The sequence below is a fragment of the Dipodomys merriami genome, unplaced genomic scaffold (assembly GCF_024711535.1).
Source record: "Dipodomys merriami isolate MVZ:Mamm:240054 unplaced genomic scaffold, mDipMer1.0.p SCAF_26, whole genome shotgun sequence".
In the NCBI taxonomy this organism is placed as follows: Eukaryota; Metazoa; Chordata; class Mammalia; order Rodentia; family Heteromyidae; genus Dipodomys; species Dipodomys merriami.
Window position 1 is genome coordinate 1064863 of NW_027204048.1, and position 23119 is coordinate 1087981.

The window sequence follows — 23119 nt, forward strand, 5'->3', positions numbered from 1 at the left end:
CTGAGGCTGAGACAGAGGAGAAACAGGCAGAGCCACCACCGCCCAGCCCAGCCCACAACCACCTCAACTGAACTCTGATTCCAACGACAACCAAAAACCTACATCAAACAGAAACAACAACTAGCTCCAGGGTGAGTACCCCACATGGGGACAGTGTATCCCTCAAGGAAGACCAGAGCTGGTGGGAATCCCCAGACTCTGACCCAGAATCCCTACCCCAACACCTGGACCACAGGACCCACTAAAACTGGGAACTGTTCGGGAGCTCCACCAGCCCGTGGACCACACCCAGCTGGCCAGGCTAGAGCAAGAGCGCCACTGAAAGGGAGCTTAAACGCCCAAGCCAGGAACAGCACCCCTGGGTCAAAACACCCAACAGTGGAAGAAATTTGAACTGTGTACTCCAGGCTGCATAACCTAAGTGGGATACACAGCAGCACAGGTCCAACTGGCGTGCCCAAGGCCGGGGGGCCGGGACCAGGCCTGGGGATCTGGTGCCTGAGCAATACAACCAACTCCTCCCAACTGAAGTCAGAAGCTGAGCATAGGCCTCAGCGGAGGGGAGAAAAACAGGGAACTGCACCCACTGGGAATCACACCTGTGACAGCAAAAGACCCGGGGATTCAGGACAAGAGAAACCCAAACGCACCAGAACCTGACCCATATATTCTAGGCTGGGAATTAGACAACACAGGCCGCCAGCACCTGATAATAGTCAGGAGCTCAGGCTGGTAAGGTGGCTCAGCAGTAGAGAGCTTGTCTTAGGTGCATGAGGCCCTGGATCTGATTCCTTAGCACCACATAAGCAGAAAAGGCCAGAAGTGGTGCTGTGGCTCAAGTGGTAGGGTGCCAGACTTGAGGTGAAGAGCAGAGGGACAGGCGCCCAAGCCGAGTTCAAGCCCACAACTGGCCAAAAAAAAAAAAAAAAAAGAATCAGGAGCCCATAAAGACTCCAGCACCTGGGAAAGTGCATCCAGCACATCCAGTCTTGCCAAGAGCACCTGTACGAGCGAACATGAGCAGTCTAGGCTGCTCAACCCTTCTAAAGGCAGGAACTGCCAGTGATCTACAGGAGAGAGCCGAGAACCCTATGTGGGTCAGACCAGCAGCTGGAGGTCGGCCCACAATAGAACCAAGATCAGGTACAAGACTCTCTCTACCAGCACAGAAACAGCGACCAGCAGCTGGAGGTCGGCCCCCAATAGAACCGAGATCAGGTACAAGACTCTCTCTACCAGCACAGAAACAGCAACCAAGCAAAGACAGACACCTATTGACCAAAACAAAATTTCAGATTAGTCTCCAATAATCAGTGAATCGCCATGCAAAAATCAGAGAAAATTTTCAAGGTTTATTAACACCCTGGATAGCAAGCTATCCCCAAAAGCCAGCAGGCACCCAGGGATCCGCATAGGGAAAGAAGAAGTTAAACTATCCTTTTTGCAGCTGACATGATACTATACCTTCACAATCCCAAACATTCCATCCCCAAACTCTTAGAAAGCATAAATCACTTTGGCAAAGTAGCAGGATACAAAATAAACCCATAAAAATCAGTCACCTTCCTCTACACTGACAATGTACAAGCAGAGAGAGAAATAAAGAAAGCAACCCCATTCACAATAACCTCACAAAAAATAAAATATTTAGGAATTAATCTAACCAAAGATGTAAAGAACTATTTAATGAAAACTATAAGAAGTTAAAAAAAGTACTCATTACCTCACTCATGTAACTGTAACCCTCTGTATAGTATCTTTACAATAAAAAAAATTTAAAAAAAATTAAAATTAAAAAATAAAAAATAATAAAAAAAAGAAGTTAAAAAAAGAAATTACAGAAGACACTAGGAAATGGAAAGACATCCCAGGCTCTTGGATAGGCAGACTTAATATAGTGAAAATGGCAATACTGCCAAAATTAATATACAAATTCAATGCAATTCCTATAAAAATCCCAATGACGTACATCTCTGAAATACAGAAAACAGTCCAAAAATTCATATGGAACAACAAAAGACCTAGAATAGCCAAAACAATTCTAGGGAATAAAGACAACATGGGAGGGATATCCATGCCAAACTCAAACTCTACTATATAGAGCCATAATAACAAAGACAGCATGGTACTGGCACAAAAACAGACCCAAAGACCAATGGAGTAGAAGATCCAGAAATAAATCCACATGACTACAGTCAGCTGATATTTGACAAAGGAGGCAAAGACATAAAGTGGAATAAACACAGCCTCTTCAACTACTGGTGCTCGAAAAACTGGGCGAAAATGTAGAAAACTAAAAGTAGACCCCAGCCTATCACCATGCACCTAAATCAACTCACCATGCACCAACATCAACTCAAAATGGATTAATGATCTTAACATCAAACCTGAATCTCTGAAACTACTGCAGGACAGAGTAGGAGAGACACTTGAACTAATAGGCACAGGAAGGAACTTCCTGTACAGAGTCCCAGGGTCACAACAAGTTGGAGAGAGACTCGACAAATGGGACTACCTTAAAATAAAAAGCTTCTGCACAGCTAAATCTATGGCAACCAAGCTAGAAAGACAACCAACTAATTGGGAAAAAATATTTACCAGCAATATATCAGACAAGGGGTTAACATCCTGTATATACAGGGAACTCAAGAAACTAACCCCTCCCAAACCTAACAAACCAATTACTAAATGGGCAAGGGAACTAAAGAAAGACTTCTCAGAAGAGATAAAAATGGCAAAGAAACACATGAGGAAATGTTCATCATCCCTGGTGGTGAAGGAAATGCAAATAAAGACAACCCTGAGATACCACCTTACCCCAGTCATAAAAGCCCACATCCTCAAATCAGCCAACGACAAATGCTGGAGGGGATGAGGAGAAAGAGGAACCTTATTACACTGCTGGTGGGAATGTACACTTATACAACCACTTTGGAAAGCAGTCTGGAGGGTCCACAGAAAGCTAAAGATTGACCTCCCTTATGATCCAGTCATACCACTTCTAGGCATCTATCCTGAACAACAGGAACCAGTATACAAGGACACATGCACCTACATGTTTATTGCAGCACTGTTCACAATAGCTAGGATATGGAACAACCCAGATGTCCCACCACAGATGAATGGATCCAAAAATTGTGGTATCTATACACAATGGAATATTATGCAGCCATTAGAAATGACAAAATAATGGCATTTGCAGGGAAATGGATGGAGCTAGAAGAAATCATGTAGAGCGAGGTAAGCCAAGAGCCAAGAGACAAACAGTACATGGTCTCCCTGATAAGTGGATGTTAAATCCAAAATGTTAGGTGATACAGATGAATGGATCCAAAAATTGTGGTATCTATACACAATGGAATATTATGCAGCCATTAGAAATGACAAAATAATGGCATTTGCAGGGAAATGGATGGAGCTAGAAGGAATCATGTTGAGCGAGGTAAGCCAAGAACGAAGAGACAAACAGTACATGGTCTCCCTGATAAGTGGATGATAAATCCAAAATGTTAGGTGATACGACAAAACTAACAGGACTTAAGAAACAAAGAACTCCCACTCATCTGGTTGAACGACTACCAAATATCCCCATGCTGCTGATCACATATATGGTATATAACATGTGAGCACCGTTATATATTACAGACTGTGATAGACAATTTGCTCCAGGAAAGTTAGAATGAACTTGTGACTTTAAATGAGCATCATTATTCCACAATACTGTGAATTTCCGGAAATTAAGTAATCACTTAATCACAATCAAAAAAAAAAAAAAAAAAAAGAACCTTGGGGAAGGGAGGGAGAGAGGGGATGGTAGGGGGAAAACAATGGAGGGGGTAACAATGTTCAACAGGAAGTGTACTCATTACCTCACTCATGTAACTGTAACCCTCTGTATAGTATCTTTACAATAAAAAAATTAAAAAAAAATGTTAGGTGATATGACAAAATTAGCAGGACTTAAGAAACAAAGGACTTCCACTCATCTGGTCGAATCACTACTAAATATTCCCATGCTGCTGATCACATGTATGGTATATATGTGTACACCAAGGGGAACCAGGAAGACAACACAGAACTACAGGGAATCAGGGAAAAACATATAACAGCGGGACCCATCAGCTGCACTGGATATTGACCAAAATGAACTAAGCAACTTAATGGCAGTGATGGGAGGGAGGTAACAAGTGAGAAAGAGGGAACAGCTGATGCTATGCAAAACAAAAGAAATGTACAAACCACCCAATGTGGAAGAAATAACTGTATCACAAAGCTCATAGAACTCATAAATGTTATGGACCATGACAGAAAATTTGCTCCAGGAAAGCTAGAATGTATTTGTGACTTTAACTGAGCATCACTATCCCACAATACTGTGAAATTTGGGAAATTATGTAACCACTTAATCACAATAAAAAATTTGAAAAAAAAAAAAAAAAAAAAGCTTTGGAGAATTTGTTAGGAAATGGAAAGACTTGGGAAAAAAATTTTTAAGTGAAGTAAGCCAGGCCCAAAGAAACATAAATCCCATGGTTTGGGTCTCCCTTATTTGCAAGAACAAGCAGAAAAGGTCAAAAGCTACATACAGATAACCATCTAAGATGATGTAAAGCGAAATGAAGGGACACAAGTGGTTTTTTCTTTCTTGCTATTGTTTTTAAGGTACTTAAAATGTACTAATGTGATTTTTTTGTTTCTTTTGTATGTTCTTCCTCCATGGTATAACCCCTGTTTTCACTGTATTTGATTCCGGTGCCCTGCATCTTGTACATACATTTTCTAATTTGGAGATGGGAAGGGAAAAAACAAAGTACTTAAATAAGGATGCAGGTTGACCCAATTTAACAATGAGATGTACAAGACACTATGTTGAAAACAAACTTTACAACTTGTAGGTAGGAGGGAGGGAGGAGTTGGGGAGGTGTGAAGGGAAAGGATGGTAGGGGAAAAACAAAGGAGGAGGTAACAGTGTTCGACAGGAAATGGCACTCATTACCTTACTCATGTAACTGTAACCCCTCTGTACACTACTTTTATAATAAAAAATGTATTTTAAAAAAAGCTTTGGAGAAACTAGGATTAGAAGGAACATTCCTTACAACAATAAAGGCTATATATGACAGGCCAATAGTCAACATCGTATTAAATGGGGAAAAACTACAATCATTTCCCCTAAAATCAGGAACAAGGCAAAGATGCCCACTCTCTCCACTCCCAAAATAGTTCTGGAATTCTTAGCCAGGGTATTAAGGAAAGAAACAGACATTAAAGTGATTCCCACAGGGAAAGAAGAAATTAAACTATCCCTATTCCCAATTGACATAATCTTACACCAAAAGGACCCAAAAAACTCCACCCCTATAAACTCCTAAAATTATTATTATTTTTTTTTTGTCCGGTTGTGGGGCCTGAACTCTGGGCCTGAGCACTGTCCCTCAGCTCTTCAGCTCAAGGCCAGTGCTCTACCACTTGAGCCACAGCGCCACTTCCGGCTTTTTTCTTTTTGCTTATGTGGTGCTGAGGAATCGAACCCAGGGCCTCAGGCATGCAAGGCAAGCGCTCTACCACTGAGCCAACTTCCCAGCCCCTAAACTCCTAAAATTAATCAACTACTTCAGCAAAGTAGCAGGATACAAAATGGACTCAGGCCTTGGAAGTGGTGCTGTGGCTCAAGTGGCAGAGTGCTCGCCTTGAGCTGAAGAGAAGAAGGACAGCACCCAGACCCAGAGTTCAAGGCCCATGGCTGACCAATAAAACAAATCGAAATTATATGAGCTAGGCACCAGTGGCTCACACCTGTAATTCTAGCTTCTCAGGAGGCTGAGATCTGAGGATCACTACTCAAAGCCATCCAAGGCAGGAATGTCCAAGAGACTCATGTCCAATTAACCACCAGAAAACTGGAAGTAGAGCTGTGGGTCAGGCAGTAGAATGCTTGCCTTGACCTGAAGAGTGGAGGGACAGTGCTCAGGCCCAGAGTTCAAGATCCCATGACCGAAAATAAAAATCAGTGGCCTTTCTACATGCCAACAATGAAGAAGCAGAAAGGGAAATCATGAAAACAATCCCATTTGCTATAGCCTCAAAAAGAATAAAATACCTAGGAATTAACCTAACCAAACACATAAGATTTTTATAGGGAAACTATAAAAATCAGGGACTGGCAATAAATGTAATCCAACACATCAACAGAGCCAAGGTCAAGAATCACATGATTATCGCCACAGATGCAGAAAAGGCCTTTAATAAAATTCAACATTCATTCATGCTAAAAGCTCTAGAGAAAACAGGAATAGAAGGAACATTTCTAAAAACAATAAAAGCCATTTATGACACACCAATAGCCAATATTATACTTAATGGGGAAAAGCGACAACCAATTCTCCTAAAATTAGGAACAAGGCAAGGATGCCCACTGTCTCCACTCCTCTTCAATATAGTCCTGGAACCCTTACCCAGGGCAATAAGGCAAGAAAAAGACATTCAAGGGATCCGAATAGGGAAAGAAATTAAAACTATCCCTTTTTGCATATGACATGATACTATACCTTCATGATCCCAAAACCTCCATCCCCAAACCCTTAGAAATCATAAATCACTTCGGCAAAGTAGCAGGATACAAAATAAACCCACAAAAATCAGTTGCCTTAGCCGGGCGCTGGTGGCTCACACGTGTAATCCTAGCTACTCAGGAGGCTGAGATCTGAGGATCGCGGTTCAAAGCCAGCCCGGGCAGGAAAGACCATGAGACTCCTATCTCCAATAAACCACCAGAAAACCAGAAGTGGCGCTGTAGCTCAAGTGGTAGAGTGCTCGCCTTGAGCTGAAGAGCTGAGGGACAGTGCCCAGGCCCAGAGTTCAAGCCCCACGACCGACAAAAAAAAAAAAAAAAAAATCAGTTGCCTTCATGTACAAGAAGAGAGGGAAATAAAGGGAGCAACCCCATTCACAATAACCTCCCAAAAAATAAAATATTTAGGAATTAACCTAATCAAAGATGTAAAAGAACTATTTAATGAAAACTATAAAAAGTTAAAGAAAGAAACTGCAGAAGACACTAGGAAATGGAAGTACCTCCCATCCTCTTGGATAGGCTGACTTAATATAGTAAAGATGGTAATACTTCCAAAACTAATATACAAATTCAACGCAATTCCTATTAAAATCCCAATGACGTACATCACTGAAATACAGAAAACAGTCCAAAAATTCAAATGGAACAACAAAAGACCGAGAATAGCCAAAACAATTGTAGGGAATAAAGACAACATGGGAGGGATATCCATGCCAAACTTCAAACTCTACTACAGAGCTATAATAACAAAAACAGCATGGTACTGGCACAAAAACAGACCCGAAGACCAATGGAACAGAAAAGAAGATCCAGAAATAAATCCACAGGCCTACAGCCAGCTGATATTCGACAAAGGAGCCAAAGACATGCAATGGAAGAAACACAGCCTCTTCAACCACTGGTGCTGGGAAAACTGGGCGGCCACATGCAGAAAACTAAAAGTGGACCCCAGACTATCACCATGCACCAACATCAACTCAAAATGGATTAAAGACCTTAATATTAAACCTGAATCTCTGAAACTACTGCAGGACAGAGTAGGAGAGACACTTGAACTAATAGGCACAGGAAGGAACTTCCTGTACAGAGTCCCAGGGTCACAACAAATTGGAGAGAGACTCGACAAATGGGACTACCTTAAAATAAAAAGCTTCTGCACAGCTAAATCTATGGCAACCAAGCTAGAAAGACAACCAACTAATTGGGAAAAAATATTTACCAGCAATATATCAGACAAGGGGTTAACATCCTGTATATACAGGGAACTCAAGAAACTAACCCCTCCCAAACCTAACAAACCAATTACTAAATGGGCAAGGGAACTAAAGAAAGACTTCTCAGATGAAGAAATAAAAATGGCAATGAAACACGAGGAAATGTTCATCATCCCTGGTGCTGAAGGAAATGCAAATAAAGACAACCCTGAGATACCACCTTACCCCAGTCAGAATGGCCCACATCCACAAATCAGCCAACGACAAATGCTGGAGGGGATGAGGAGAAAGAGGAACCTTATTACACTGCTGGTGGGAATGTACACTTATACAACCACTTTGGAAAGCAGTCTGGAAGGTCCACAGAAAGCTAAAGATTGACCTCCCTTACGACCCAGTCATACCACTTCTAGGCATCTACCCTGAACAACAGGAACCAATATACAAGGACACGTGCACCTCCATGTTTATTGCAGCACTGTTCGCAATAGCCAGGATATGGAAACAACCCAGATGCCCCACCACAGATGAATGGATCCAAAAATTGTGGTATCTATATACAATGGAATATTATGCAGCCATTAGAAATGACAAAATAATGGCATTTGCAGGGAAATGGATGGAGCTAGAAGGAATCATGTTGAGCAAGGTAAGCCAAGAGCCAAGAGACAAATGGTACATGGTCTCCCTGATAAGTGGATGCTAAATCCAAAATGTTAGGTGATAGGACAAAATTAACAGGACTTAAGAAACAACGAACTCCACTCATCTGGTCAAACCACTACTAAATATCCCCATGCTGCTGATCACATGTATGGTGTATATGTGTTATATGTTATAGACTGTGATAGACAATTTGCTCCAGGAAAGTTAGAATGAACTTGTGACTTTATATGAGCATCATCAGTCCACAATACTGTGAAATTTGGGAAATTATGTAATCACTTAATCACAATTTAAGAAAAAAAAAAGAACCTCGGGGAAGGTAGGGAGGAAGGGATGGTAAGGGGAAAACAATGGAGAGGGTAACAATGCTCAATGGGAAGTGTACTCATTACCTTGCTCATGTGACTGTAACCCTCTGTATAGTATCTTTATAATCAAAAATAAAAAATAGGGATACAGGTGGGGGAAAAAAAATCAGGGACTGGGAAGGTGGCTCAGTGGTAGAGCACTTGCCTTGTATGCATGAAGCCCTGGGTTCGATTCCTCTGCACCACATAAGAAAAAAGAAAAAAGCCGGAAGTGGCGCTGTGGCTCAAGTGGTAGAGCACTGGCCTTGAGCTGAAGAGCTGAGGGACAGCACCCAGGCCCAGAGTTCAGGTCCCACGTCTGGACAAAAAAAAAAAAAAACTATGAAAATCAAAGAAAGGGCTGGGAAGGTGGCTCAGTAGTAGAGTGCATGAAGCCCTGGGTTTGATTCTTCAGCACCACATAAGCAGAAAAAAAAAAAAAAGCTGGAAGTGGGTCTATGGCTCAAGTGGTAGAGCACTAGCCTTGACCTGAAGAGTTGAGGGACAGTGCCCAGGCCTAGAGTTCAGGCCCCACAACCGGACACCCCCCCCCAAAGAAAAATCAAAGAAGGAAATCAAAGAGGACACCAGGAAATGGAAATACCTTCAATGTTCATGGATAGGTAGAACCAATATTGTGAAAATGGCCATACTGCCAAAAAATGATACACAAATGCAATGCCAATCCATCAAAATCTCTATGGCGTTCTTTACTGAGATAGAAAAACAATCCAAAAATTCATATGGAACAACAAAAGACCCAGAATAGCCAAAGCAATTCTAGGCAAGAAACAAAAACAAAAAAAAACAATGCGGAAGCCGGGCGCTGGTGGCTCACGCCTGTAATCCTAGCTACTCAGGAGGCTGAGATCTGAGGATCGCGGTTCAAAGCCAGCCCGGGCAAGAAAGACCCTGAGACTCCTATCTCCAATAAACCACCAGAAAACCGGAAGTGGCGCTGTAGCTCAAGTGGTAGAGCGCTCGCCTTGAGCTGAAGAGCTGAGGGACAACGCCCAGGCCCAGAGTTCAAGCCCCACGACCGACAAAAAAAAAAAAAAAAAAAAAAAAAAAACAATGCGGGAAGCATCACAATACCAGATTCAAACTCTACTACAGAGCCATATTAACAAAAAACAGCTTATTATTGGCACAAAATAGACCTGAAGATCAATGAACAGATAAAAAGACCCAGAAATAAAATCACATACTTATAGTCATACTTATAGCCAAAGACATACAGTAGAAAAAAACATAACCTCTTCAACAATTGGTGTTGAGAAAACTGGGCAGCCATGTGCAGAAAACTAAAAGTGGATCCCTGCTTGTCACCAAGCACTAACATCAGTACTACATAAAGAGAAAAAGCCAGAAGGGATGCTGTGGCTCAAGTGGTAAAGAGCTAGCCTTTAACAAAAAAAAAAAAAAAAGAAGAAGAAGAAGAAGAAGAAGTTTCTAAGAAACTTAGGGACGCTGAGTTCAAGCCTCAGGACTGGCAAAAAGCAACAACCACCAAAAAACCCAAAACTACATATATATCTTCCCTATGATCCAGCCCAGACCCTGACTTCAAGCCCCTCGCAAAAAGTAAAAACAACAAAAACCCCAAAACGAAATGTATACCTTCCCTAGATCCAGCTAATACCACTCCTTGGCATCTACCCTAAGCATCATAAGCCAGGATAGGATAAGGACAACTGCACAGCCATGTTCATTGCCGCATCATTTACAATAGCCAAGATATGGAAACAACTCAGATGCCCCGCAATAGATAAGTGTATCAAAAAATATGGTACCTATATACAATGGAATTTTTCCCAGCTATTAAAACAGAATAAAATAATGTCATTTGCAGGGAAATGGATGGAACAAGAACAAATCATGTTAAGTGAGGTAAGGCAAGATCAGGGAAACCAATGGTGCATGTTCTCCCTGATAGGCAGAAGTTAGATCTAAAAGGCACTGGGATATGACAAATTACACAGAATACTAGATGCTCAGATATAGTTAGACAAAAAGAGGACAGTCTTAGGAGAGAATCACAAAGGGGCAATACCGAAACACTTACTCATATGTATATAAAGTAATACACATACTGAAACAAACTCCAAAGATATGGAAACAAAGGGCTATTTTGTTAATTTGTTTTTCTTTTTCTGATGATTGTTTTATTTATCTTATATGTGGTGTGTTCATGTGCACATCTGTGAGGGGAGCACAGAATCAGAGGAAAAAGGGTAAAGAAGTGCAGCAGTGGCGTGCACTGTTTGTACTGGACATTAATGAAAGTGAACTCTGCAACTTGTGAGTAGAGATAGACGGGAGAGAGGGAATGGGAGAGAATGAGGGAATAGATAACACTACGGGAAGGGAAATACACTAATCACCCGGCTTATGTAAATGTACACCACTGTATATAACTTCTAGAACAATAAAGTAAATTAGAAAAAAAAAATCAGTACAGCCCTCCATACAATAAGAGGCAGTCATGCCCAGTCAGGCAGCTAAGAAGCCTCAGGATCCCTGCTGTGCCAAATAATAGAAGTAACAGCCATTTATCACCTGCTTGAATTCCATAGGCCCTTCCTTCCAGGTAAGGTCTGCCATTTAAGGTCTGCTGGGGTAAGCAAAACTCTTATGGTCATGCCTAAAGTAGATTCTTGCATCATATAAATGTCTATTTATAAATGTACATTCACAGATATAAAATTTCTGGTTCATTGCTGTATTACTGACAATATTCCAATGTTCACTGCTGTACTACTGACAATAGGCCAAGTTATGGAAACAGCCCAGATGTCTCTATAATAGAAGAAGGGATCCAAAAAATGTGGTAACCATACACAATGGAATTTTACATGGCCAGTAGAAAGAATAATATTATGCCATTTGCAGGGAGATAAACGGACCTAAAACAAATCATGTTAAGTGAGGTAAGGTAAGCTCAGAGAGAAAAACAGAGTATGTTTTCCTTCATATGTAAAAGCAAGATGTAATATAAACTAGGTAGGACATGATAAATTGTTCAGGACAATAGCATTCACACACAGTGATACCAAAGAAGGATATTCTTAGGGAGGAAAATAAAGGCATAATGCTTTTGTGCCTCTGATAATATAAAATAATATTTATTGAAATGAACTCTAGGAGATAGAAACAAGAGGTATATATTTTATTGGGTTTTTTTGTCTTGCTTGTTCATTTATCTGTTTGGGAGAGGGTAAGTAGGGAGCACAGAAAGGAAGGGAAAGAGGGTGACGAAATGCAGCACTGGTACTCACTAGACACTATGCTAAAAATGAACTATACAATTTGTGGGTGGGATTAGAAGGGGAAAACTGCAAGATAGTGAAGTAAGGGGTAACACTGTCCAAAAATGTACTCATTACCTAACTTATGAAACTATAACCTCTCTGTACATCACCTTTATAATAACAAAACAATGTTCAACAAGAAATGTATTCATTACCTTACTCATGTAACTGTAACCCCCCAATAAGCATCTTTACAATAACATAAAATTAAATAAATAAATAAAAATATGGGGCTGGGAAGGACGCTCAGTGGTAGAGCACTTGCCTTGCATGCATGAGGCCCTGGGTTCGATTCCTCAGCACCACATAAGCAAAAAGAAAAAAAAAGACGGAAGTGGCGCTGTGGCTCAAGTGGTAGAACGCCAGCCTTGAGCTGAAGAGCTGAGGGACAGCGCCCAGGCCCAGAGTTCAGGCCCCATGACCAGACCCAAAAATAAATAAATAAATAAATATAAATAAACTGGGCTTGGGAATGTGGCTTAGTGGTAAGTGCTTGCCTAGCATGCATGAAACCCTGGATTCAATTTCTCAGTACCACATAATCAGAAAAAGCTGGAAGTGGTGCTGTGGCAAGTGGTAGAGTGCTAGCCTTGAGCAAAAGAAGCTCAGGGACAGTGCCCAGACCCTGAGTTCAAGCCCCAAGAAGGGCAACAAAAACACAAAAAGCTATATATGTATGTGTGTATGTCTGTAAGTTATATATAAACATACATACATATATTTATAAGCATATAAGCATATGATATGTTGTATATGTATATATGTTATATATGAATATATTTGTACATGATATATATGAATATATATTATAAATATGTATGTTGTATATGAACATATATCTGTTGTATATGAATTTATAGTATATCTTATTGTTTTTGTTTTGTCAGTCATGTAGCTTGAACTCTGGGTAACAGCCATTTACAGGATAGTTTTAGGAGAGAATCACAAAGGTGCAATACCAAAACAACTCTTCTTCATATGTATATAAAATAATACACATACTGAAACAAACTCCAAAGACATGAAATCAAAGGACTTTTTTGTTAATTTGTTCTTTTAATGATGACTCAATATTCTTTTTTTTTTTTGGTCGGCCATGAAGAGCTGTCCCTCAGCTCTTCAGCTCAAGGCCAGCGCTCTACCACTTGAGCTACAGCGCCACTTCCGATGACTCAATATTCTTTACCTTATATATGATGTATAGCACCTGGCTATAATATGTTTTATATGTGTTTTCACTCATATGTTAAAGCTGTATCTACAATATATACATATTCATGAAACGTACATATTCATATATATCATTTAAATAATTACATATATGGTTAAACACAGAGCATGAGTCTAAGGAACTAATAGGACATAGAGAAGGAGTAAAAAAAATTACAGGATAATTTTTAAATGTATTTTGAAGGAACATAAATATGGTAAAAAAAAAAAAATTAGATTGTAGCTGGGTACTGGTGGCTCACCCTGTAATCCTAACTACTCAGGAGGCTGAGATCTGAGGATCTGGACTCAAAGCCAGCCTGGGCAAGAAAGTCCATGAGACTCTTATCTCCAATTAACCACCAGAAAACCAGAAGTGGCACTGTGTTTTAAGTGGTAGAGCACTCGCCTTGAACTGAAGAGCTCAGGGACAGCATACAGTCCCAGAATTGAAGCCCCACAACCAAAAAAAAAAAAAGAAAAAGAAAAAGAAATTGACTGCAATTATGAAAATAGAACAATAAAATCTACTGAAATTTTTTGGGAAACGGGAAGGGAAGGAGGGAAAGAAGAGTGTTAAAAGCTGTGAAAGTGACTGGATTATATTGTAGAAATGTGTTGTACTGTAACAACAAAATACTTTTCTGTATAACTAATGTAAATTAATAAAGAATATTCTTATCACTGTTTATGTAAATCATTGTAACTATTGAAGCTTTAGCTACAAAAATAAATATTTAAAAGATTATATCATTTGAGTTAGGTAACTTAAAACATTTTAAAATCTTTGAAATATGTTCCTAACTAAACCAGATACTATACCACCCAATCTTTCTTAATTATTGTATTATATAAATAACTATGGGGTTGGGAAGGTGGCTCAGTGGTAGAGTGCTTGCCTTGCATGCATGAGGCCCTGGGTTCCATTCCTTAGCACCACATAAGCAGAAAAAGCCAAATGTGGCGCTATGGCTCAAGTGGTAGAGTGCTAGCCTTCAGCTGAAGAGCTGAGGGACAGTGCCCAGGCCCCGAGTTTAGGTCCCACAATGATTAAAAAATAAATAAGTAGACAAATAAAGCTTTCATCCAAACATGTAAAGAAATTCTAGAGTACACTATTTCCTATACTCCACAAAAATTAAGGACAACCAGAAACAAGCTCTTCAACTCTTAAAAGCCTGAATATCCAGAAGTGCTCCCTTAAAGGGCACTATCATACTCATACATTTTACAACGTAAGAGGAATTATTTGAAAATTATATAGCTGCTCAAGCTTCAGGTGTTAAAAGCTTTTCAAAGTTTCAATAAATGATTAAGACCTTTCAAATATTTGTTATGTGTCTAATCTATTTTTCTTCAAGTTCCAATGTTAGGTATTTCTTTGTTTAGGGAGAAGGGATGGAGGAGTAGTGTTTTGTTTTGTGGTATGACAAAAAAAAATATTTTCTATTACATAAAAATTTGTTACCAGTCAAGCGCTGGTGGCTCAAGCCTGTAATCCTAGCTACTCAGGGGCTGGGAAGGTGGCTCAGTGGTAGAGTGCTTGCCTTGCATGCATGAGGCCCTGGGTTCGATTCCCCAGCACCACATAAGCAAAAAGAAAAAAGCCGGAAGTGGCGCTGTGGCTCAAGTGGTAGAGCGCTAGCCTTGAGCTGAAGAGCTGAGGGACAGCACTCAGGCCCAGAGTTCAGGCCCCATGACCGGACCCCAAAAAAAAAAAAAAAAAAGGTTGAGATCTGAGGATCACAGTTCAAAGCCAGCCCGGGCAGGAAAGTCCATGAGACTCTTATCTCCAATAAACCACTAGAAAACCAGAAATGGCATTGTGGCTCATGCGGTAGAGCACACACCTTGAGCTGAAGAGCTGAGGAACAGCGCCCAAGCCCCACAGCCACAAAAAAAAAAAAAAAAATTTGTTACCAGCAGAGTACTTGAAATGTGATGTGTCATTTTTAAAATGCTCACACTAAGCTTATACAGTTATATTTCACAGAAATAATGTTTGAATATAAAGATCAGATGTCAACTCCTAGTTTTCTGCTTATTAAGGTATTAAACACAAAAGTCTATTTTTTTGGTCAGTCATGGGGCCTGAACTCTGGGCCTGGATGCTATCCCTGAGCTCTTCAACTCAAGGCTAGCGCTCTACCACTTGAACCACAGCACCACTTCTGGCTTTTTTTCTGCTTATGTGGTGCTGAGGAATCGAACCCAGGGCTTCATGCATGCAAGGCAAGCGCCACATAAAAGTCTTAAATGAGGAAAACGTTAATAAAGATTTCTACTAATGAAACACCAACTTCATATTTTTACAAAAATAAAAGCAGCAAAGAAACTCAATGCAACAAAACTACTTCTTAAAAATATTGATAAAATTGACTGGGGGGGTGGGAGAAGGGGGAGGATATGGAAAGAGATGAGAAGGGGAAACAAAGGAGGAGGCAACAATGCTTGATAAGAAATGTACTCATTATCTTGCCTATGTAATTAATTGTAACCCCTCTGTATGGTATTTTCACAATAAAAAAAAAAAATGAATGGGCTGGGACCCAAAAAAAAACATATTGAGCCGGGCGCTGGTGGCTCACGCGTGTAATCCTAGCTACTCAGGAGGCTGAGATCTGAGGATCGCGGTTCAAAGCCAGCCCGGGCAGGAGAGACCATGAGACTCCTATCTCCAATAAACCACCAAAAAACCAGAAGTGGCGCTGTAGCTCAAGTGGTAGAGCACTCGCCTTGAGCTGAAGAGCTGAGGGACAGCGCCCAGGCCCAGAGTTCAAGACCCACGACCGACAAAAAAAAAAAAAAAACATATTGATAAAATTGATAAGCTACTAATGAAACCAAGAAAGTACTTGAAAAGAAACAAATTATCATGAGCAGTAGTGAAACCAACAAACCAATATAGATTCTGCTAACATAAAAACAGTAAGAGAACATTACAATTTATCAATAACTTAGACAAAACAGACCAACTCTACCATGACTCAAGATGAAAAGAATGAATAACCCTAAAATTAATATAGAAATTGCATTTTTATTTTAAACGGCTATCAATATCCTTTCTGAGCATAGATTATTTTCTATGATGGTAATTGAAGCTGGATTTAGTGCATGCTACTCTTACCACTGAGCTACACAGTTAAACTCAAATGTAAAACTTCTTAACAAAATAATAGCAATTATACACAATAACCCTGGAGTTTACACCACAGATACAAAATACTGGTTCAATATTCTAAAATCAGTTAATATAACATACAATATTAAGAGTCTAAAGTTAAAAACATACAATTTGAGCCATGGACACATTCATAGTAATAAATTTGTAGGTCTATTCAATTTGGACAAAATCAACCATAATGTTAAATGGTAAAGGGCATGCTGATACAGGAGTAATGCATCACTAACAAAACAAACTCTAACCTGTTTCAAATTCTGCACAATAAACATATGATTTCTGATAACTATATAAAGCGGGAGATTGAAACATATTTTTGTTAATGATTCTTTTGTTCAACTTCTGTCCTATATGCCTTCAAATATAGGAAAGAAAACTGTCTTACCATAATTAAACTGACTGTTGGCCTTTTCACAGTTAATGATGTTAAATCTATATGCAACACCTGGACGTATTCCACTGACTTCAAAGTAAAACCACTGATGATAATGATTGTTGTTTATATCCGAGTTCAGCATAAGATCATATTCATTTCTGAAAATAGAAAATAAAGACATCTGATGAAAATTAGGGATATACTTAGGCACAAGTAAAATGAGAACATTGAAGTGACTTACTTTCTAATTTGAGTTACTTTGCCCAAATTCCAATTCAATTGGGAGTAAACTATCAAAATAACTCCTTCTTCTGAAATGATGTAACTAAATAAATATTTTAAAGTCATTATATAACATATTTTTAAATAGATAAGCAAAAATGACATTGCTGATTAAAAGTGTTATTATTACAACTCTATGACCTAATTACTTTTTTTTTTTTTTGTGGGTCGTGGGGCTTTGAACTCTGGGCCTGGGCGCTGTCCCTCAGCTCTTCAGCTCAAGGCCAGTACTCTACCACTTGAGCTACAGTGCCACTTCTTTTTCTGCATATGTGGTGCTGAGGAATTGAACCCAGGGCTTCATGCATGCAAGGCAAGCACTCTACCACTGATCCACCTTCCCAGCCCTAAGAAGCTTTTATTCTAAGAATCAAAACCAGCAGCAAGACCTTACTTCTTTATAAAATACTATACTCTTAACGAAGAGCATTTAGGTTTTCATTGAAAAACTGATAAACCATCATCATAAAATCACAAAAAAGGAGTTTAGACATACTCCATAAGTATTATTATAAGCCAAAATTTACCAATTGGCATTATTTAACACTATTTGTAATATTTAATATTACTTGGCATACTACTAATTATCTAATGTTACTGCTTTTAGGAAGCCCAAATGTTAAGGGTATATATACAATTAAATTTTTAAATAAAGTAACAGTGTCTACTTTGTCTCACTTATTTTTAAATCATATACCTTAATATTAAATATTCAAATATTAAATTACTTCATAAATATTGCTAGTAATCTCTCATATATTTATGTTGAGTTCACAGTGAATTTTTAAATTATCACAGGGTCTGGTTTATTATTCTAGCTTTCTTTGAATAAGAAAAAGACAATTTCAAAACCATGAAAAAATCCAAAAGCCAAGCAAATATATTTACAAACATATATAGGTGGACATATATGTGTGTATGTACATATACACACAAAATTTAATTCAGAGTAGTTTGCTTCCTGATTATCCAAGTAATTGTTTATCTGTACTATTTTAACACAATAGTCTTATTTGCAAAAGGGAAGAAATTTATAACTCACCGTTGTACACCATAAGGTCTCTCTAAAATAGGCTCTTCAAATGAGGGTGGAGTGTGACCAAAATAATCAGGAAAAGCCACCTCTGTATATTCTGGGACAGATTTTATATCTTTCACAATCTCAATATATAGGTCAGGATCATGGAGCATTGGTACATCAGGAACTTCAACTGATGGCTGCTCTACTGATGAACTAGACTCGGTATCTTCATCATCTTCAGTTTCAACCCCAGTACAGCAAAGCTTCCCTAGGTGTACTGTTCGTCCCTCAAAAAGAGCATTTCCACAATTAACTACATGTGGGCATATTTTTGTGCATGTCAGGACACTAAGAGGAAGACTATAATCCTTCTTCACTATGGCAGTCGAGCACAGGGCTGTTTGAGAAGGAATATTCTGCAATGTGATTCGGTCCAAGGCCTTCACAATATCATTGTTTAAGCTGTGGGAAGAAGTAGTTCTGTTTGGATCTCGGAGCTGCTGTAATAACGTTCTGTCATTATCTTTAGCATTTTCCTTTGTGACATCCATAAGGGCAGATTTCTTATCACCTTCCTCTCCTTTAGAAGATACTTTCTCCTTCATTACAGTCCCTTTTTTCTTTGGATTCCCAGATGCTTCTTCACCAGCTGTAAGAACAATGGAATCACATACTTTTCCCTCAAATACAAAAGGCTTTGGTTCTTTGGAGATTAAATCATAGTCCTGTAAAAGTGTAAAAAGGAAAGTTTAATCTATTACCAATATTAAAATATATTAGCAAAACTTCATCAATTTTGTATGCCATTTAAAAAACAGTCCTTGAAATCTTTACAAATGGATAAAACAGGCAATGTTATACAATAAAAGACAAAATTAATGATAAAAATTCATAACACTTTTTTACTTTTTCTATTATAAAAATAATGCCTCCAGCCGGGCACCAGTGTCTCATGCATATAAACCTAGCTACTCAGGAGGCTGAGATCTGAAGATCATGGTTCAAAGCCTGCCCGGGCAGGAAAGTGCATGAGACTCTAATCTCCAATAAACTGCCAGAAAACCAGAAGTGATGCTATGGCTCAAGTGGTAGAGCATATGCCTTGAGCTGAAGAGTTCAGGGACAGCGCCCAGGCCCAGAGTTCAAGCACCACAACCAACCAAAAAGAAAACAAATAAATAATAATGCCTACATACCATACCACAGAAAGATGGAAAATTTAGAAAGGGTAAAGTCCTCCAAAGTCCTACTACAGAACATACACAACTAGGGCTGGGAAGGTGGCTCAGTGGTAGAGCGCTTGCCTTGCATGCATGAGGCCCTGGGTTTGATTCCTCAGCACCACATAAGCAGAAAAAAAAAAAAAAGACAGAAGTGGCGCTGGGGCTCAAGTGGTAGAGCGCTAGCCTTGAGCTGAAGAGCTGAGGGACAGCGCCCAGGCCCAGAGTTCAGGCCCCATGACCAGACCCAAAAAAAAAAAAAAAAAGAATATACACAACTAAATTATCATTATTTAATAAATATCACAAAGTATCTAATGATGCCACTCACAGGGAACAACATTCTAGGCAGAGAGGACTGCCAGCCCAGCAGCATCAGCAAGGAAAAATGCCTACATGTTCAAAACAGGCTGGATGGAACAGAACAAAGCAAGGTAAATTCCAAGAAGCAAAGGAGGCCAGGTACTAGAGGTTCTTAGAGGCTATCTTAAGAATTTTGATTCTGCTCTGCATGGGATTAAGAACCAAGAGGATATGTGGATGATACAACTGAAGTTTTAAACATACAAGGAGGGAGGGAATACTATTCTATAGCAGCATTTCTTCATCACATGAGTTGATGATTTCAGGAAACAGAAGGCACTATCTAACATACTTCAGGGTGTTTAGCAGTATATATGGGTCTCTACACACTAGATGCCAAAAGCACACGCCCATACACACACTCCCTATTTTGAAAAACAAAAGTGTACCCAGACATTTCTTTTGGGGGGTCCGGTCATGGGGCCTGAACTCTGGGCCTGGGCGCTGTCCCTCAGCTCTTCAGCTCAAGGCTAGTGCTCTACCACTTGAGCCACAGCGCCACTTCCGGCTTTTTTTTTTTTTTTTTTTTTTTTTTTTTTTGCTTATGTGGTGCTGAAGAATCAAACTCAGGGCCTCAGGCATGCAAGGCAACCGCTCTACCACTGAGCCACCTTCCCAGCCCTACCCAGACATTTTAAAATATCCACTGCAAGGCCAAATTGATCTGAAAACCACTATTCTGGTACTCCTCTGAGTACAGATTGAGGAAGGAAGAACAGAAGGTGAGAGGCTGTTACAGTGATCCAAGGAACTTGATTAAGAGTGACTGAATTCTGAACATACTGCAGAACCTAATTTAAATGCTGACAGACCACAAATAGGGTAGAAATCACAGAGAGGTTGCAGACGATGTTGAAGTGTTCCCAAGAACAACTAGAAAAATATGATTTTGAAATTTAATTCTGGACATGCAAATTGTGGGTTACCAACACACATACGGAAATTAAAGTGAGCTGCTGGATAAGACTCTAGAATTCCAAAAAAAGGTTATGCAGAAGATATGTAAACTTGGTGTCATAGCTTACAGGTATTATTCTAAGCTATGTGACTGAAAATCATTAATAAAAAAAAGCAAAGAAGAGAAAACAGTCATGAAATATTTGAATATAAATGTTGATAAAGAAAAGCTAGAATAGTAGATCAAGAAAGAACTTGGTCTAGAAACATGAAAAGCATTAAGGAAGCCAAATTAAAACTAGGATGTTAATGCAGAGGCTAGTGTCTCACTCCTACCTATTCACAAGGCTAAGACCTAGAGGATCTTAGTAGTCCAAGACACTTGAAGGTGTGGCTCAAGTAGTAGTGCCCAAGTCATGAACAACAAAGCCAAAGGAATTGAGTTCAAGCCCTAATAACGGCACAAAAAAAAAAAAAAAAAACAGAGCTGGGCGCCAGTTGCTAATGCCTGTAATCCTAGCTACTCAGGAGGCTGAGATCTGAGGATCACGGTTCAAAGCCAGCCCGGGCAAGGAAAGTCCATGAGACTCTTATCTCCAATAAACCACTAGAAAACCAGAAGTGGTGCTGTGGCTCAAGTGGTAGAACGCTCGCCTTGAGCTGAGGGACAGCGCCCAAACCTAGAGTTCAAGCCCCAAAACCGACAAAAAAAAAATCCAAAAAACATAAGCACACACACCAGGATTGATGTTTTCTCTTTACACTTTTGTATTTTTAGGTCCATATAGGATTCTACCAACCACATAAGTACCAACTGGCTTAATAATTCCTTCTTAGTTAAAAAAAAAAACCAGGATGCTTAGAAAATTATCACTGTTAGAAGCTGTGAAGTTTTAACATTATAAGGAATTTTTAAAGACTCTGACCCCTAATTTCACTCTCTATTAACATTTTCTTTCTTTTTTTTTTAGGCAGAAAAAGAAGTTTATTTACGGAACTGCTGCCCCACCATGCATGCTGGAAAGGAAAAGCATGGCTGAAAAGGAAAGGGGAAGGGGGAGGCAACATTTTCATATATAGTTCTTAAGAGTCGTGAAAAAATGTTTTTGTTTTTGTTTTTTTTGTCGGTCATGAGGCTTGAACTCTGGGCCTGGGCGCTGTCCCTCAGCTCTTCAGCTCAAGGCGAGCGTTCTACCACTTGAGCTACAGCGCCACTTCTGGTTTTCTGGTGGTTTATTGGAGATAGGAGTCTCACGGTCTGTCTCTCCTGCCCGGGCTGGCTTTGAACCTCGATCCTCAGATCTCAGCCTCCTGAGTAGCTAGGATTACAGGCGTGAGCCACCAGCGCCCGGCGTGAAAAAATGTTTTTAATAAAATGTAAAGTATCACAAAATATTCCACTTCTTTGTTTTATAATCTTCTATCCTATGATATTTCTATGATAACAAAAAAAAAAGACTCTTTAAAAGTCTTAGCACTAACATAGTGGAAAAGCCTGCTATCATATCACATGGATTTGAAAGTCGAATTCACATTATCAGTGATCCAAAAACCTTCAAAGAAGAATTTAACAGTATCTGTCAAAAGCAACAAAAACATGACTAGTATCTGCACAATTTTTGCAAACAAAAATATAAAGAAAATGTAGTTCATTTTTTTTTTTTTTTTTTTTTTTTTTGGTCGGTCGTGGGGCTTGAACTCTGGGCCTGGGCGCTGTCCCTCAGCTCTTCAGCTCAAGGCAAGCGCTCTACCACTTGAGCTACAGCGCCACTTCCGGTTTTCTGGTGGTTTATTGGAGATAGGAGTCTCACGGTCTCTCCTGCCCGGGCTGGCTTTGAACCGCGATCCTCAGATCTCAGCCTCCTGAGTAGCTAGGATTACAGGCGTGAGCCACCAGCGCCCGGCTGTAGTTCATATTTTATACTTAACTCTTAAGCAAATAAGGTAGAAGGAAAGGAGGAGAGAAAGTGGGACTAAGAGAGGTAATGCTTTAGACACAGTTATGGTGGTACAAACCTGTAATCCCAGGACTAGGGAGCCAGAAGCAAAGACAAGCCAGGGCTACAGTGGAGATGCTATCTCCCAACACACAATCAAACTACAAACTAAAACATAGTGAGTCCAAAAAGACAATGAGAGAACATGGTAACTGGCAAATTGCTCTGATGAAATAAACTGAATGTAGCATAAAGAAAGAGAAAGCAAATCCGAGCGCTGGCGGCTCATGCCTGTAATCCTAGCTACTCACTGAGAGATCTGAGGATTGCAGTTCAAAGCCAGCCTGGGCATAAAAGTCCATGAGACTCTTATCTCCAATAAACCACCAAAAAAACACAAGTGGTGCTCTGGTTCAAGTAGTAGAGCTGAAGAACTGAGGGACAGCACTAGGCCCAGAGTTCAAGCCCCATGACTGACCAAAAAAAAAAAAAAAAGAGGGAGAGAGAAAGAGAGAGAGAGA

The 23119-nt window shown here is 39.7% G+C and overlaps 1 protein-coding gene and 1 long non-coding RNA gene across 4 annotated transcripts in view; one reads left to right on the forward strand and one right to left on the reverse strand.

Moving 5' to 3' along the window:
- Positions 1-22027, forward strand: part of LOC138836863 (uncharacterized) — a 50198-nt gene extending 28171 nt beyond the window's left edge. Inside the window, exons 4-5 of one of the 3 annotated variants that reach the window (XR_011375103.1) lie at positions 19735-19835; positions 21633-22027. This is a non-coding gene — a long non-coding RNA (uncharacterized lncRNA). The remainder of the gene's footprint in view (positions 1-19734; positions 19836-21632) is intronic. The other 2 variants (XR_011375101.1, XR_011375102.1) reach the window with 2 other exon arrangements.
- Positions 1-23119, reverse strand: part of LOC138836862 (cytosolic carboxypeptidase 1-like) — a 47780-nt gene that overhangs the window by 4048 nt on the left and 20613 nt on the right. The window contains exons 2-3 of the mRNA XM_070035470.1: positions 18203-18906; positions 16888-17036 (exon numbers count right to left, since the gene is read on the reverse strand). Of these exons, the coding sequence (XP_069891571.1) occupies positions 16888-17036; positions 18203-18786 (733 nt within the window). The 5' untranslated portion in view covers positions 18787-18906. The remainder of the gene's footprint in view (positions 1-16887; positions 17037-18202; positions 18907-23119) is intronic.